A 19,273-nucleotide genomic window follows, 5' to 3' on the forward strand; every position below is an offset into this window, starting at 1 on the left:
GTAAAAATCGTGGGCTCAGTTGAGTTGATCTAATCTAAGGGTATGTTCACACGGCTTAGTAAAATAAGTCTGAAAATACTGAGCTGTTTTCAAGCGAAAACAGCTCCTGATTTTCAGACGTTTTTATAGCAGCTTGCGTTTTTCCCAGCGTATTTTACGGCCGTTTTTTTAGCTGTTTTTCAATGGAGTCAATGAAAAACGGCTCCAAAAACATCCCAAGAAATGACCTGCACTTCTTTTTACGCTGCATTTTTTTACGCGCCGTATTTTGAAAATGACGCATAAAATTACGCCTCCTGGGAATAGAACACCGTAAATTCCATTGCAAGCAGTGGGCAGATCTTTGGAGGCGTAATGGAGCAGTTTTTTCAGGCGTAATACGCCCGAATTACGTCTGAAAACACATCGTGTGAACATACCCTAATATGTATGACCACCTTTAATATCCTGAACTGGGGTAAGCTGGCCAGACTTCTTAAAATAGCCAAACACTATCTTTTGGTCAATGGCAGAGATTTAGCTGGGATCAGCCTATAATCTATTATGTGTATATGGCCAACATTGGTCTATCAAGCAAGGTCAGGCTATATCTGAGCAAATACTGAACTTTCAGATTTGCTTTGAGGTTTTTCATTTTCTATCTACATTTTATAATAGGAATAAGTTAATTATTACTTTAATGATAAACAAGTAACTTGGTCCATGAATGCTGTCTCATATCACAAGCGGGTATTTTTTTTCATATATAAAAAGGCTTTAGAATTTGATTAAATAAAAAACAAAAAATCAGAAAAAATCCATTATAATAAAAAATAAGCATAAGGCTGGGTGTAATGTGGCCACATTTTAGGTTTGTATTATGGCTGCTGCAATATCCCCCATGCCCCACGATAATACTTAACTGGACTTTAGTCACCATATAATAATATTAATCTTCATTTATATAGCCCCAACATATTCCGCAGCACTTTACCATTCATAGGGAACATGTACAGACAAAATCAGACATTTTATATAGTGACAAAACGAATTAACAAATCAAACATAAGGAGTGAGGACCGGAAAGAGCTTACAATGGTGAAATAAGTTCAATTCTGTAGAACTAATGCGACCACATTACAGCCGCATTAGTTCCACATTATGGTCTTATGGTCTAAGTGTAGAAAACTGTGTCACATAATTGTGTTACTGTACTGGTTGAAGAGGAGAAACAAGGACCGCACAGCCACAATATTACTCGATGAACAGGAGGTTCTTCGTTAACATTTTGATCAAATTGTATAAGCCCACTTGCCACTTCACGGCGACCTCCGATGAGTGAGTCCCTACTCTATTGATTGCACACCGCATAGAGGCACCCGCCACCACAATACCGCACCCGCAGAGGGAGCAACCCAGAGGCCCAGAAGCACCCCTACTGCCAGGCCAAACCACCTTGGCTCTGCCCCCCCCCCCACAAGTGCAGCACTACAGCAACAGACACCACCACACGGCACCACAACGAGTGAAAAGATGGAATGAACTCCCCTTTAGATGTGCCCCCAGTGGCCAACTGAGAGCACAAGCGCAGAAACACTTATGAGGTCAAATCCTTAACTAAAATCAGCTGGGTTAAAAGCATGGAGGTACCAGAAATTGTAAAAAAGGGAAAGTCTCTATAAAGTCGTGTTACTGTGTTTGTGTCTTCGTTTAAGGAGGTATTCCAGCATACAGCATTTTTCACATATCCACTGGATAATTGATAAATGCCATATTGTTGGGGGTCTCGCTGTTGGGACCCCCACCAATCACTAGAATGGGGGACTCCGATTTCCACAGCCGCAAGACTGGGAGGGGTTCTTAAAAGGAACGGTCAAGCCATTCATTGTCTACGTAGCTGAGAGAAACAGCTGAGCACTGCGCTCAACTTTCTCCGTCACCCATAGACCATTCTCCGCTCCATTCAAACTCCTTCATTCCACTGTCTCGCAGCTTGGAGAACCAGAATCCCCCATTCTGATAATCAGTGTGGGTCCCAGTAGTCGGAACTACCCCAAACTAGCATTTATCACCTATACAGTGGATATGTGAGAAATGATAAAAGCTGGAATACCTCTTTAATTAACTGTTTGTGAAAAGTCAACATTCTCTGCATTAATAGTGTGTTACAGTGGTTTTGCATGTCTGATTACATACACCGTTTTTTGATGCTTGTGGTCAAATTTTTAGTTTATGTTAATACTTTAGGGCCAAGACATAAGCTTAGAAAAAGCTCTTACAAGTCGGATGAGGGAAGAAGAAAACCACACTCCCAGCTTCACATTAGCTCTGGAAAAGAAACTTGTGGAACAGTCCATAAACTCACTGCCTAAAAGGTACATTAATCTGAATTGTTTAGGACTACACCTCCACTTTTAAATGCTCTCTACTAAAAATCAATCTGAAATTTCTATCCATAGAAATGCATTGAGTAGCTTCAAAATCACTTCAGTTAAGCAATTTGAAAAAGTAGTAGCCACTTTTTTCCTCCATAGTGTAATATGAAAATCGCTTGTTAAAGGGGTATTCCAAAATCGCTAGAATGGGGGCTCCGAGACCCGTGTTTCTCCTCACTGTAATTCACGGTCTATGGGGCTGATGGGGAAAGCCGAGTACAGTGCTCAGCTGTTTCCTTCAGCTACATAGACATTGAATGGCTCGAACGCCACTCCACTTAAGCTCCTCCTCACTGCAATAGTGTAGTGAGCAGGAACGGGGTCTCGGGATCCCAGTGATCAGACATTTATCACCTATTCTGTGGATAGGTGATAAATGTTAACCTTAGGATAACCCCTTTAGGTTTTGATAATTCTATAGAAAAAAGTCTTACAGCAAAATGTCTGAGTACCCCTAGCCTTATAGATTTTACTGTGCTGCAAACAGTACATACCTGATAATATGTCTGATAGAGCGAGAGGTAGGTAGGTCAGTTTAGGTGGGAAGGTGACTCTCCAATTACATAAGTATTTATTAGTATGGCATAGTCAAGTAGTATTAGTATTCAGTTGCCACATAGTGAGACGTTTCCAATATTGTAAGACCTTTTGTTAGACTTCTCATAAATGGGTTGCTGGAAAGAAGCAATGTTTCGTTGGAAATAAAATGATAATGAGGGGTTGGCTAGTGATGGGAGGAGTGTGTAAAATTAAGGAAAGGAAGAACAATGGCGTAAAAGGAGTAAAACAGGAGGAATCCCAGGTGTGAGAAGAGTCAACACAATCTGGGAGTAATGTCCAGGAATGAGAGCAGGTCTAGTCGGGTTTGCAAAATGACTTTCCAGGCTGCTGAAAACGTAGAATTGTATGAATTAATCTAATGAAAAATAGTTCTGATCATGGCAATTAGGACAAAACTATCATTATTATTATTATTAGGAGTCCTCATATTGTGTCCTGAACCGTATATCGGAAGCAGAATGTGTTATCTAAAGGTTTCTTTTGTTTTTTAGGCAGACTGTAGCTGGATTTAACACCTCCCTAGCTGTATCCAACAACCAATTCCGTGGCCTCCGTTATCCGTATGCGCAGCTAAGCTCCTCAAATCGGCTTCACCTGGTGTTGATATCATCCCATATACCGGCACATGAGGTACTTCTACTTGACATGTTCCTTATGTCATTAGAAATACGAGAAAGCTTGACACCACCTTGTTCCGGCAGGTTCTTCTAGATAGTGTGAAACCCAACGTGATTCCTATTGTTTATGACTTCTATGGGACGACACCTGAAAGTCTGCTCTTCTGTGTGGAAAAAGGACTGGATGGACGTTCAGCACAGAGCATTGGGCTTGTGGCAGATGGAGATTCTCAACAGATACACTTAATGCAGAGTAAGGACTAGTGATGGGATGGCTTAATACAGGTGAAAGTCACCCACGAGCTGGGGTGAGCGTGTTATTTAGTACTAGTGAAGAAGAGATTTGATAGATTTTTGGAGGCAGTAAGGTTTACACTTTTCTCCACATATTTCATCACGTATCAGAGTTGTTTCCTATAAAGCTTCGATCCGCTTCTCCTACAGAATTCACATATGTAGAAATTCTCATGTTCTTCAATAGGACCTGTATACAGCTTTATGTGGCTCAAACACCTATAGCAGGGTTCACATGTATGGGTATGAGGGGAAAAAGGAAATTTGAGTTCTGTAGCAAACAATTGGAAATCCGACACCTGGTAAAATTGAAGATACTGTATAAAACCCCTAAATTATTAAAGAGGTATTCCTCTTAGAGCAAATAAATGTTATTCTTTCTATTATGAAAAGTTATACAATTTTCTGTTATAAAATATACTTTCTGTATCAATTCCTCAGAGTTTTTAGTTGCGACTGCATTTCCTATTGATCCCATTATGGGTACTGCTGTATTACTAGCACTATAGCTTTTATGCATGTAAAGCTTTAAAGGAAACCTGTCATGTTGTAAATGCAGTCTGATCTGCAAACGGCATGTTATAGAGCAGCAGGAGATGAACAGATTTACATATAGTTTGTGTCATACTGGTCATGTATGGATCTAAATTTCTGCTCATTCTGCGCTTAGGAGTCCAGTGGGCGGTCCTACTCAGTGATTGACAGCCTTCCCTATATGAGTGTGCATTCTGAAATAGCTGTCAATTACTGAGTAGGACCGCCCTCTGGACTCCTGACCCCAGACTGTTCAGAGATTTAGATCAATACATGACAAGTTATACTAAATATTTCCCCACAAAAATATATATCAGTCTACTCCATTCTGCCTACTCTGTAACATGCTGCCTACAGTTCAGACCTCATTTAATTTACAAAGTCCCACCAAAAAGAGATCAGGAATAAACACTAAACAATGTGTATATGAAGTTACACATTATTGAAAATAAATACAAAAAATTCTTGATGTATTCTATAACAGGACCATTCACTATGTTCAAAGGTAATCTTTTGCTTTGACTATATCCTTTAGTTATTGCTTTCCAGATTCCAACATTCATCCTATGTACTGGATAGATCCTTAGGACTGGCTAATATGTATCCATCCATTTGGGACATACAGATTATGCATACGGATGAATAATAGTCTTTTGCTATAGTCATTTTCTATTATATTATCTTTGATGTATTGCCATTCAGTTTCTGGTTTCTAGTTACTATTGTTGATATTGGTCAACGTAACCTTTTGGGCGTAATTTTCGTATCTTTTTGTATTTTGGGATACCTGCTGAATATGGTTCACTAGGTATTAGTCCTAGACATGTTATAACTGGTCTTGTCTGGGCCATTACTATATAAATATATCGATCATTTTTGATTGGCTACCTGTCTGTTCTTTGCATCTTTGGGACTATTTCCAATGTTTTGGGCCCATCAGAGTGTCTCTCTACATTTTATATTTTGTGATGTATTGATGTACTAATCTTCAAATAAAATTCATTTTGTATTTTCGCATACACATTGTTCAGTGGTTATTCCTGCTCTCTTTTTGGTGGGTTATTGTATAGGTTATGGTAATTCCACGCCCTGACGTATGGAGCTAGAATATGGGTTGTATATATTTACTATGTGACAGTTTCCCTTCGAGTATTCAGAGCGCATTGAGAAACCAACATGCACCTGAACCTGCCACATCTATGATAAAGCATTTTATCATTAATCTTCTTCTGCGGTTTCCATTTACCAGGTGTGAGAATCAATTCCCAGAGTGTCCTGAGTTCTGACATTAGGGACTTTTGGGAAAAACTTGGGAGCTGTGTGCATCCAGAGAATGATGGTGGCCAAATTGACATATTTATTCCACTAGCAGCTTCAGGTATGGACGTCCAATAGGATCATTTCATGGTTATTGATAAAACTTTTAATAATTCAGTATATGCAAATCAAGTCCCTCAGAGAACTATATGTGGCCTAATAAGTAATCACTGGGCCTTATAGCAAATTGTGGAACAAGGGCAAAGCGAGGGCGACTACACAAACACGTATGCTTATACATGTCCAGACATAGAGTATGTACACACCTAGATATGCACACACATTATGGACCAGTAGTATGTTCCATAAGATGTTACACTGGCTGCTGACTTTTTACTTTAAAAAAAAAAAAAAACACATCGTTTAATACAACTCCTAATCCGAATTTCCAAAATTCTGATAATTCAGTACAGAACTACAAAATAATCTGGCATCTCAAAAACCAGATGAGGTAACCCATGAGGAGAATTCTCTGATTAAGAAATCAAGTGGCAGCTGTAGATTTCATTCTAGCATTTTATTTAGGATTTCTATGACTGGCCAATAATTTGGAATATTTCAAAATCCAGCAACCAGGAGGTCCTATTTATGCTGGATTAAAGGAATTGTAATGTATGTGTTATTTGTTTTGCATCTCTATCGTTTTCTGATATTATATATTCTGTAACTTTATAGGAATACATTTTCCATTCAGTGTTCCGACTTCTATAGTTTCATGTGATCTGCGCACTACAGTCAACCATTACATGTGTAGATAAAGTAGCCTGCTCTTAGGTTTTATATTTTTATTACAGAATCTGGAATTGAAATTCTTGGGCATCTTTCTCGTATAGCTGGTGTCCCCTTTTGTTCGCCAACTGGGATTGCAACAGGGTCTTTCCATCATCGTAAGTTTAGTGCTGCGATGTTTAATTATCGGTATTGTTACCTCAAAATCAGGGCTAAAGCATTGATGAAACGTGCTCCGCTGATGGTTATTACTATAAAAATATATTTCTAATAATCCATCACCTTATATTATTGTCGTCATCTCATGTTCCGTCTTTTGAGTTTAAAATGAACAGAAATTTTCCCAGGCAGAAGATTTACAAATGTTGCAAATAAAGTCAAAAACATTGGGGGAGATTTAATAATACTGTCATAAGGTTAGACAAGATAATACTAGACCAGACAGGCAGAAACTGCGCCAAATCTATCACAGTGGCGCTTGTTATATAATAGATTTGGCGCATATTTCTTGACATGTTAGACACTTTTCTCAACCTAAGGACTTATTCAGACGAACGTATAATACGTCCGTACAACGCGCGTGATTTTCACGCGCCTCGCACGGACATATCTTAGTCAATGGGGCCGTTCAGACTGTCCGTGATTTTCACGCAGCGTATGTCCGCTGCGTAAAAGTCACGACATGTCCTATATTTGCCGGTTTTTCGCGCGTCACGCACCCATTGAAGTCAATGGGTGCATGAAAACCACGCACGGCACACGGAAGCACTTCTGTGTGCCGCGCACGATGCGCGCTATAGTAGTCAAAATTATGAATGAAAACAGAAAAGCACCACGTGCTTTTCTGTTTACAAACAGTGTCATAATGATGGTGGCTGCGCGAAAATCACGCAGCCACGAATCATATGCTGCTGACACACGGAGCTGTTATGGCGCAAAATGCCGCGTTTTTCGCTCGTGCAAAACGCACACGCTCGTGTGAATCCGGCCTTATACCAACCTTTCCTTATCGCTGACAAACTTTACACCAATATTTCCTCCTAAAAGAATAATAAATTAGGCGCCCTTTTCTAGACACTTTTCAAAACCGCCTAATGAAGCATAAAATAGTGTCTAAAACACATAATAAATTTGGCGCACACCATGCATGTTAGTTTTTTTGAGCCAAAATTCTAGTGCACTTTGCTTTGTAAAGTACACAGTTTTTAAAAACGTTTGAATTTTTTTTGGGCCATATCATAGGGACTTGTCGAAAGTTTGGATCAGTGCGGGTCCAGATACTGAGACTCCCACTGCTCACTAGAACAAAGGGACAAAAATGCTTATGTTGACTATCTTTTTCCGCCTAACCTGGTTAGCCGTAAGGGGGCTACAGACTTCCTATGAGCCCGTACATTGCTCTCCGATTTTCTCAGCAATACACATGGGGAATACTAGTGGAGACACATCAATGATTTGGTAGATATGCAAAGTATCATTTTCCTATTTAATATTTTTCATTAATGCTTTCGCACACTTGGAATAGGACATTTATTGCAATAGGTTATAAATTTCAACATTTCACTATATTTTCATCGGAATGTAAAAAGCAGGCACATGCCTCTGTCAACATACATACAATCAGTGGCGGATTAAGTAGAACATGGGCCCTGGGCTGTTACCCAAACTTGGGCCCCCCTTCCTCACCGCCGCCCTGCCGCGCCGTAACTATTTTTAACACTACCTTTTTGGGCAAGCATTAACAGTGTTACGATTTCCCTTGTCACAGCGCGGTGTCCCTACATACTGACAGTATCACACTGTGCAGGGACACAACCTCCTGACAAGGGGAATTGTCTATCAGTCCTGGACTGCAGAAAGACTTTTTGTGAAATACAAGGATTTCCTATAATAAACATGTCAGGAAAGGTGACAGATTCTCTATAAATCTAGTGACTCACAGGTGACGACGTCTCAGATTCTAGTAGTTTTTTTCCTCTTTTCTTCTCCATCCGGTCCAGCGCTCATGACGACTTCTCCCGGCCATGACTCATTTCTGCAGAATTTGCCACTCAGACGTCTCCTCGCTTTTCCAACATTTCCACACCTATAAACGAAAATAAAGTTATCATGGTGCCACATACCGTACCCCTAAATATAATACCGTGTTTCCCCGATAGTAAGACACCCCCGATTGTAAGACGTATCGGGGGTTTCAGGGGGGTCGGCTAATATAAGCCGTACCCCGAAAGTAAGACATATGTCTTACTTTCGGGGAAACACGGGGGTATTGCCGCCTCCTGCCCACTTCCACTCCCACTTAACGCCGAAGGACGGATATATCCGTCCTCAGCAGCTGCTAGTTCGCGCAGGAGGACGGATATATCCGTCCTGTGATGGCGCGGGTACTGAGACTGTACCCACGCGATCAGCGGCAGGAGCACGGCTGTTATACACAGCCTGGCTCCTGCTGCAACTGCCGGAATCGAAGCGCGCGCCGATTCCGGCAGTTTAACCCATTAAATGCCGCTGTCAATAGTGACAGCGGCATTTAATGTGTTTGACAGAGGGGGGAGCTCCCTCTGTCACCCGATCGGCGCCCCCGCAAACAAATCGCGGGTCGCCGTCGGGTTTCCATGACAGCCGGGGGTCTAACAAAGACCCCCAGGTCTGCCTTCAGCATCTGCCTGTTAGGCGATGCCGGAGGCATGACCTAATAGGTTGCCTGTCAGTTTTACACTGACAGGCAATAATGCTTCGGTATACTAAGTATACCAAAGCATTATATATGCGATCGGCACATCGCATAGTGAAGTCCCCTGGTGGGACAAAAAAAAAAAATGTAAAACAGTTAAATAAAGTTTGTGAAAAAAAAAATAAAAATTTTTTTTTTCCAATATAAGACATACCCCGAAAGTAAGACATAGTGGGGCTTTTGGGGATAAAAAGAAAGTAAGACACTGTCTTACTTTCGGGGAAACACGGTATCACCAAACACTGCGCGCCTGAATATAATACCACACACTGTAAAACACCACATACACACAGCCCCCTGTACATAGTGCCACACACAGCCCCTGTAGATATTACACACCCCCATAGATATCGCCATACACAGCCCCCTCTATATATCACACATCCCCCTCGTAGAGAGCGTTACACACAGCCCCATATAGATAGTGCCATACAGCCCCCCTGTAGAGAGCGCCACACAGCCCTCCCCCTCTTGTAAATAGCACCAAAAAGCCCCCCCTATAAAGAGCGCCACACACATACCACTGTGGATAGCACTACACAGCCCCCCTTATATATAGTGCCACACAGCGCTCCCCTTGTATATAGTGCCACACAGCGCTCCCCCTTGTATATAGTGCCTCACAGCGCTCCCCCTTGTATATAGTGCCACACAGCACTCCCCCTTGTATATAGTGCCTCACAGCGCTCCCCCTTGTATATAGTGCCTCACAGCGCTCCCCCTTGTATATAGTGCCTCACAGCGCTCCCCCTTGTATATAGTGCCTCACAGCGCTCCCCCTTGTATATAGTGCCTCACAGCGCTCCCCCTTGTATATAGTACCTCACAGCGCTCACTCTTGTATATAGTGCCTCACAGCGCTTCCCCTTGTATATAGTGCCTCACAGCGCTCCCCCTTGTATATAGTGCCACAAGGTTATGTACACATTTAAAAACTTTATATTATAATTATATATATATATATATAGTATGTGTGTATCAGTGTGATTGATTGATTTTATTAAAAAATATTTTTACTTTTTGAGATACAGCTGCTTTGTATCCTGTATCCGTCAGGTCAGCAGGACTGACAGGATCAGTGACACGCAGGATCCACCTCAAATCTATCACATTTAAGATTATAATTTAGCGCAGGGCCCGTTTCACTGATCCCGTCAGTCCTGCTGACCTGACGGATACAGGATACAAAGCAGCTGTATCTCAAAAAGTGAAAATATTTTTTAATAAAACGTAATTACAAAGTTGCCCCAAACACACATTTATATTAAAAAAAAATAAAACCGACGTGATTTTTGCGACGTTTTTTCCGTAGACAATGCAGGTTTCGTTTTTTTAGCGTTTTTTATACACACCTTTTTTGCTATTTTAGAATTTTTATTCATAAAGTTTGAAAATAATAGTAAAAAAATAAGCTTTTTTACGTTTCAGCTATTTTTTTTTTGGTAATAACATAGTTTTACCCTAAAATAGACCTTTTATTTGTAATCGTCATTGTCTACCGTAAATTTTAATATATTACATGTCTATATTAGGGTAATTGGGTCAGCGCTAGCGTTACAACAATCATTGGCGGGGGGAACGTTTTTTTTGGGGTGGGTATTTTATGTGTATTTATTATTTAATTTTTTTTTGCACTTTACTAGTTTTTATTACTATGGTCTGTTCCTCAAAGGTCAAAAAAGACCTTTGGGAACTTTATATTTTTTTTTTATTTGTTTTACACCATGTTTTTCCACTGTAACTGGAGCTGCACAGCAGCCCCAGTTACAGGGGAAATCAGCCCTCTCACAGTGACGATTGTCACTAATAGGGCTGTGCTGGGTCTAGTAAGACCCAGCAGAAGCCTGCCACTAACGGCACCCGGCGATCATGTGACCAGTCACATGATCACCGGGAGGAATAGAGACAGCACCGCTGCTGCTGTCTCTATTCCTTTACACAGCGTTCATTGAGCGCTGTGTAAAAGAGATCAGAGAAGACAGAAGCAGCGAAAGCTGGTCCTATCTTCTCCTCAGGGTCCCCGGCAGTCACTGACAGCCGGAGACCCGACATTCAGCTGCCCGATCGTGCGGGAAGCAAGTTAAAACCCGAGCCGTAGAAAGTCTATGGCTCAGGTTTTAAGGACCCGTCCCTGACCGCTGGCGGTAAAAATACAGCCAGCGGTCGGGAACCAGTTGGGCAGGAGGATAAGCCTGTACTGACCTCAGCGCCGGTGACCGCCCGCCCGGCTCTTCTCTTGCTGCTTTGGAGTAACAGAACAGCCGTCCGTCGCTGTTCTGTTACTCAATGGCGGCGGCCCGCACTTGTCAGGGAGGCGTGTCCTACCCCTTTCCCGGCCAATTCCCTGCTCCTCCTCATCTTCGGCAGTTAGCAGCGCTAGCGCGCTGAATAGATTTAGGAGATGATGTGCGGTTCGGGCTGCCATGGGCCCCCTGGGAGCCTCGGGCCCCGGGCGGCCGCCCGAAACGCCTATATGATAATCTGCCACTGCATACAATCGTAAAGGAATTCACATAGAGCCATTACAGCAATGATATAAAGACTATTTCTGTATTTAGTTGTGTGCATTTTATGTAGACGGAATCTTCTACCAGATGGTAGTAACATAAATAAGACCATTGGAAGGATGATCTTTATCCTTTAAGATCCTTTCCGGAAGCTCCTCTGCTCATACACATTAAAGATCAGGTCTCCAAAATAAGTGTAAAAAAAAAAGGGCTACTTTATTAGCCCTGGTGTGACATTTCGGCTCCACACACTAGAGCCTTTCCCAAGCAATGTTCAAGTGTACAAACAGTGGTATGTAAAGAGCAAGAACAAAGACAATTAGTACAGAATTCATATTTACCGTATATTAAAACCGTTTATGTTCCGTATTTAGAGTGGTAATATATACAAATACACACTGTATTTACCGCGTTGAGTCAAGTTATATATATATATATATATATATATATATATATATATATAATGTTATATGATATAACTTGACTCTCAACACGTTTTATACACTGGCAAGAAACGTTAATTTGACTATTTCAATGACTTTTGTTGTGTGATATCATACTGCAGCAAGTTATCACAGTCAAGTTAAACTTTGCTTCTCCTGTATGTGGCGGGTTGGTTGTGTCTCTTTATGTGTTTATCCAGTATTATGGGGTCACCCCGTATATATTTTGTGTTGTGTCCCATCTTTGGTTCTGCTTGTGATGATGAGTTAAGTAAAGTCTTTATTGATCATGAAAGCTTCTGTTCGATAGACTGGATGGCATGACCTAAACAAGACTGGGGGGGAAAGCAGATCTGTATTAGTCTTGGATCGGACATTAATTACGGCATGGCATCTGAAGATGCATTTTAAATATAACAATTGTAAGGGCAAATGTTCTAGATCAGTGTTATCCCCAGTGGCTCAGAAGCGGTTGGCAATTTCAGATACTATTGTAACCGAGTGGTACCAGGCAGGTTCTAGCATATCGATAGCAGTTACCAATAGCGTATGAGTCATAGCTTTATGATGCTTTTCTCATTTCATATTTAGGGCATCTCAACACCGTATCCTATTTAATATGTCTCAAACTACAAAAAGGTTGAGGACCTCTGATTAGATTAAACCAATAGTTAACCAGCAGAATACATGATAAATTTGACTGTATATGGTTACAAGGCACTCCATTGAAGTAGGTGCTTGAGAAGGATCCCACTCCTCATATATGTATTCGGCACCTTCCTAAAATGTAATACTACTATGTTCTAGCCAACCCTGACGTAATATCCTCATCAGTCCTCAGTGAATGGCTGCCCACACCATCAAGAAGTGGACACCCTCCTTTTTCATACTTCACTGATGTGAAACTGCAAGCCTGGTGCAGACTGGCGGGTGTGATGGAGGAGGCACTGCATGTGGTCAGGAGGCAGATGAAGAAGTATCTAGCTGATCTCCAGAGGAATGTCTCTGGGAGGATAATAGGTACTCGGCTCTATGTGGTATATATGACATGAAACCTAAATATTTAGTGGCTGAATAGTTGAACTGTCTATGTGCATAGTGACTATGTTTTCTCTCTATGCAGGGCAGTTCATGTACGATACAATGCCCATGGTAAAGGTGCTGACCAATCATGAGGTTGCTGAGGCTTTAACTGAAGGTTTGATGGAACTTGCTAAGGAGAAAAATGTTCGTAAATGAAACAAACTCCCTTTTAAAGCTGTAGTATCGATCTGTCTAATATGTATACATACCTCCCAACTTTTGAATTCGGAAAATAGGGACATTTTAAGCCACGCCCCTAACCACACCCTATATCCCGCATAAACACATCAAATCATGGCCAGATCCTTCTGCAAATAACACGCGCACATTCTCACTGCGGATCTCTAGACTGTCTGCATATCAGATATTATGGATCAGATTATGTCGTCTTTATGTTACTTTCCCTATCTTGGGTATAACATTTACTCATCACGGCAGCAGCTGTAGGACAAACCAAAAGGCTGAGAACAATGAAAGTCAAGAGGGAGACCCAGTGGTGGATGACTTTTCAATTGACGGGTAGCAGGGTTACATGATGGGGATTTTTTTTTCTTCCAGTTGTGTAACTCTGCTACCAGTCAATGGAAAAATCATCCACCAGAGCCCCCCTGTAGATTGTGTCAGACCCTGCCCCCTTGTAGATAGCTCCAGATACAGCCCCCTATAGATAGCTCCAGATACAGCCCCCCTGTAGATAGCGCCACACACAACCCCCCTGTACATAGCGCCAGATACAGACCCCCCCTGTACATAGCGCCACACACAGTCCCCTGTAGATAGCTCCACACACAGCCCCCCTGTAGATAGCTCCACACACAGCCCCCCTGTAGATAGCTCCACACACAGCCCCCCTGTAGATAGCTCCACACACAGCCCCCCTGTAGATAGCTCCACACACAGCCCCCCTGTAGATAGCCCCACACACAGCTCCCCTGTAGATAGCGCCAGACACAGCCCCCCTGTACATAGCGCCAGACACAGCCCCCCCTGTACATAGCGCCAGACACAGCCCCCCCTGTACATAGCGCAGACACAGCCCCCCCTGTACATAGCGCAGACACAGCCCCCCCTGTACATAGCGCCAGACACAGCCCCCCCTGTACATAGCTCCACACACAGCCCCCTGTAGATAGCGCCACACACAGCCCCCCTGTAGACAGCGCCACACACAGCCTCCCTGTAGACAGCGCCACACACAGCCTCCCTGTAGACAGCGCCACACACAGCCCCCTGTAGATCGCGACACACACAGCCCCCTGTAGATCGCGCCACACACAGCCCCCTTGTAGATCGCGCCACACACAGCCCCCTGTAGATAGCTCCACACACAGCCCCCTGTAGATAGCGCCACACACAGCCCCCCAGTAGGTAGCACAACACAACCCCCTTATACTTTGTGCCACAATGCCGCCAGAGCAGAGAGCGTTAGAGGTAGCCGGCCCTACTGCTGCCACTCTCCGCTCTGCTTTGACGCCACTCACCGTCAGAAGAAGGCAGGAGTCTTGCAGCAGTGTTCTCACTACTGTCGATGCCAGCCTGGGAGTGGACTAGTCCAGTCACCTGACCGGTGAGGTCAGATGACAGGTCAGGTGACCGGACTGGTCCACTCCCGGGCCGGCATAGATCCCAGTGAGAATACCGCCGCAAGACTCCTGCCTTCTTCTGATCGCTGCTGCAGTCAGCAGCGATCAGCTGTTTTGATGCAGCACCCAGCGGGACATTTTGCAAACCACCCGGGATGGCGGGACAGTGGGGAGAAACCGGGACTGTCCCGCCGGATCCGGGACGGTTGGGAGGTATGTGTATATATGTATGTATCTAATATCTATCTATCTATCTAATATATAATATCTAAAAAAAACGTTTGATCAGCACATTCCAGCAAAATTAAACAAAACATGTATAGAGGAACAAGGAAGCCTAAAACTGCAAGGCAACACAATATCCAAAATGGCAACAGCACTCTGCGGACACTAATACCACCTAAACACTATAAATAAATAAATATGCATGCTGCTGAATCTACTTACAATAGGGAGGTTTTTAGCGCACATTTTGATCAAATTTTGTGAGCCCACCTGCCACGACCAGGCATCCTCTATAAGGTGGGTCCCTATGCTGCTCGTACCTCCAGAACTGGGACTAAGCCTACTTATATCTGGGGATGGTAGGAACCAGCACTAAACTAATTAAAATCACCCAGGGCAGAATGGGAGGAGTGAAAGATCAAAAAATGGGGGCAGTCACTAACTCCACATATATGCAATATATAAAATTCCAAAAAGTTTGATTAGCACATTCCAGCAGCAAAATGAAACAAAACATGTATACAGGTGCAAAGAAGCCTAAGACTGCAAGGCAATACAATATACAAAAATGGCGACAGACAATGCGAACACTAAGGCCACCTACACACTATACATAAATAAATAAATAATAAATATGCATTACTGCAGAATCTACTTACAATAGTGAGGTTCTTAGCGCACATCTATCTCTCTTTTTCATATGGATCTATCGATCTATATTATATCTATCTATCATCTATCTCATATGTATCTATCTATTTATCTAACTATTTGATATCTATCTATCTATCATGATTTAGGTTATTGAAGCTCTGTTGTCAGTATATTGTCTAAATGTATTATAGGATCATCCTCTGGAGTTCCTTTCTATTTGTCTTTTAAAGAAATGTAGCAAGAACAAGGAGATCAGGCAACAGCTGCTGAAATCAGAGGGAAATTCAGAGGATACACTATCCGCATTTTTGAAGGTAAAGACAAGTTTGGCCAGTGTCGGACTGGGGGTACTTGGGCCCACCAGAGTAGATGATTCTGAGGGCCTACCCTCCATCTATACAGAACATGTATATGTCCACTTTTTATTTCATCACAGTCCTTGTTGTTATCATTGTGCATACATGACATTTCATGAATGAGGTCTAATAGGTAATTTGTGAATCTTCCCATAAGAAATAGACCCTAGTGGCAAGAGATTGGCTCCAAATGGGTTTGTTGTCTGCTGGACCTTTAAGGTTCATTATCGTGTTAGAGTCCGGGTCGACTGGAGGATTATCTGGTGGGCCAGTCCGACCCGGAGTGTGGCTCACTTAATTGAAAGTACATATAAAGCTTTCAGTATTAATATTATACCCAGTGGGGGAAAAATCAGCCAGAACTCTATCACAAATTTTACTACGTCATATGGCAAATTTATTTTGCTTTGAACACTTTTATGTCAACCTTGCCAGTATAGAAGTCTGTAGAAAAAGAGACGTGACTAAATGACTAGTTAAAAAATACGCCAAATTTATAAAAGGTGTGTACCTTTTTTTTGGTACACAATATTTGTGCAAATGTATGCCAGCCATGAGGTGGCCTAATGAGGAGGAAAGTGCCTAACATGCCTAGCGATTTGCACCAAATATATTATGCCATGTGCAACTTTTTTTATAAATTTGGAGCAATGTGTGCTATCTTTATTATAAACTCATGCATTACTGATACATTTTTCCAAATTGTATTTATCCTGATTCAAAAATATGCATTAATATGGCCTCACCATTTTCCTACAATCATATGCATCATATTTCAATGGGCACCAAGATATAATAATAAAATAATAATAATAATAATAATAGAATATTTACTACAGATATTAAAATAAAACAAAAAACTACGGATCTACTCCCAAAACAATAATTTTGGGGTAGAGATTGTGTTTTGATTTGAAACATGGGGATAGTAGAACTTGAGTACGAACTTGTGCGTCACAATCGTGATCTCAGACGTTTTCTGCCTCCATCAGGCTTTAAGTGGGGGATTTCATGCTTAAGATATTTATGTCATATTGATTAGATATATCTGATTGTGGGGTCCAACAGTAGGACCTCATTTTAATCTCAGGAATGGGGGAACAAGGTCACACACACACACACACACACACACACACACACACACACACACACACACACACACACACACACACTAAACAAGCTCACTTGCCTGTTTCCATATCGATCAGTGGGGGTCCCATTCTGTATCGAATTGATATGCCATAAATGTTTTTCATGGGAAACCCCTTTAATTTATTGAATAGTATATGGTTTTTCTTAAGTTTTACATTGCTATATCAATTAGAATATCAGACATCAAACATGAATGGGTTAAGCTGTCCATATATTAACACCTCGAGTACTGTACATGTGGCAGCCTATAAATTCAAGTATATAGTAGTCCTTCCAGGATGGTATTCGTAAAGTGATATATTTGTTGCCTGAAGACGAGAAATATTTGTTATGTCTTTTGCAGCAGGAAGATGATCTTGAGGCTGACCACATAACTGAGACAGTTTCTCACACCCAAAGTCATGCTGAAGACAAATTCCAACAGCTGACATTGCTGGTAACTATTATCACTATGCTTTGATCTCAATGGTGACGGAAACATTGCTAATGGTTTCCGTTCATCACCGTTCCGGCAGGTTTCCGTTTTTTTGACTAAATCAATAGCGCAGACTGACTTTCCGTTGCGGGGTTCCGTGACGGAAACCTCCGACGGAACCCCTGAACGGAAAGCCAACGCTGATGTGAACAGGCCCTTATACAGCAATTCTTACACAAATTTTCTAAGTAAGTACATCAGTCTCATCAGGTCTAAGAGACCTGGTTTACTAATGTTTGTATTGAGAAATCTGGTGACCGATCCTCTTTAAGGGTATGTTCACACAGGTCGTATATGCTGCAGAAAAGTCTGACCCAGAACATACAGGGAAATCTGGCCAGACATTCGCACCAAATGCGAAACTTTCATTTGCACTTGACTGCTGCGGAAAACGTTTGCCCAAAAAAAAAAAAAAAGAAAAGCGCAGCGACAGTTAAGTATAGGTGTAAAGGATCTGCCAGGTACTACGTCTGTGTATACTCCCGGGATTAATCAGTCGACACCTGAGGCCAGACCTCTTAGACTGACACCGGCTCCCACCAACCAGGGTGGCAGGCTCAGGAGTGGGAGAGCCTATTGCGGCCTGGTCAGTCGGAGTTAGCTCCGCCCCCTGTCCATTTATACCTGCCGTGTTCTCTTCCTCAGTGCTTGTTATTCTTCTTGGATTCCTGGCCCCACTGCTGCCTTGCTCCAGCCTGCTTCTGCCGTGCTTCTGCCTTGCTTCAGTTCCGCTTATCCTGCTTCGCTTTGCCCCTGGCTTGCTTCCTGCTCCGTGCTCTTGTTGGTATACTCCACTACATCCTGATCCTGACTGACTCATTCACCGCTCCGTTTCCTCGCGGCGTTCCGTGGGCTACTGCCCCTTCCCTTGCGTGTTCCCTGTTTGTACTCCCTTGCACTTAGACAGCGTAGGGACCGCCGCCAAGTTGTACCTCGTCGCCTAGGGCGGGTCGTTGCAAGTAGGCAGGGACAGGGCGGTGGGTAGATTAGGGCTCACTTGTTCCCTTCACCTCCTTCCTGCCATTACAATAGGCTTAATTATTATTTTTTTTAAATATATTTCTATATATTTTCTTCGAATACACAGCGTTATCTAATCAAATTCCGCAAACAATGGCATTTGTTGCAGAATTTGACTTCGCTATTGAACTCAATAGAGAAATTCTGCAACAAATGCGCAGCAAAAATGTACATGCTGTAGATTTCTAATCCGCACCGCAGGTGGATTTATGCACATATTCTGAATTGTAATACACTAAAATTTTCGCCCGCAAATCCGGGTGGAAAATCCGCAGCATATATACGATACATGTGAACAAACCCTAAGAGTCATTATAATAGAAGGTACTATATCAAAAAGAAACATATGGAGAGATCCTCCAGCTCACCTGACACACTCCAGTGTGTTGTTGATAGCGCCCGGTTCCTCGTGTCGGCACACGGGTTGCAAGCAGGAAAACAGGGGAACAAAGGCAGGATCCAGCGCTGTAATGCGTTTAAAATGGAAATCGATTTTTCCAAGTTTAATGTTGTAAATTAAAAGGAAGTCCAGTGGTATAGGTCCAGGGTATGTATGAAGTGGAGGGAGGGTATCC

At 42.4% G+C, this 19,273-nt stretch overlaps 1 protein-coding gene across 2 annotated transcripts in view; it reads left to right on the forward strand.

Annotated features, from left to right (window-relative positions):
• ECT2L (epithelial cell transforming 2 like) overlaps positions 1 to 19,273 on the forward strand; it is a 75,549-nt gene that overhangs the window by 18,765 nt on the left and 37,511 nt on the right. Inside the window, exons 6-14 of one of the 2 annotated variants that reach the window (XM_075864286.1) lie at positions 2,227 to 2,354; positions 3,467 to 3,605; positions 3,677 to 3,845; positions 5,670 to 5,798; positions 6,532 to 6,624; positions 12,985 to 13,170; positions 13,274 to 13,377; positions 15,887 to 16,009; positions 17,547 to 17,639. In XM_075864286.1, the coding sequence (XP_075720401.1) occupies positions 2,227 to 2,354; positions 3,467 to 3,605; positions 3,677 to 3,845; positions 5,670 to 5,798; positions 6,532 to 6,624; positions 12,985 to 13,170; positions 13,274 to 13,377; positions 15,887 to 16,009; positions 17,547 to 17,639 (1,164 nt within the window). The remainder of the gene's footprint in view (positions 1 to 2,226; positions 2,355 to 3,466; positions 3,606 to 3,676; positions 3,846 to 5,669; positions 5,799 to 6,531; positions 6,625 to 12,984; positions 13,171 to 13,273; positions 13,378 to 15,886; positions 16,010 to 17,546; positions 17,640 to 19,273) is intronic. The other variant, XM_075864287.1, reaches the window with a different exon arrangement.

This window comes from Rhinoderma darwinii, chromosome 4, assembly GCF_050947455.1.
Source record: "Rhinoderma darwinii isolate aRhiDar2 chromosome 4, aRhiDar2.hap1, whole genome shotgun sequence".
Classification (NCBI taxonomy): domain Eukaryota; kingdom Metazoa; phylum Chordata; class Amphibia; order Anura; family Rhinodermatidae; genus Rhinoderma; species Rhinoderma darwinii.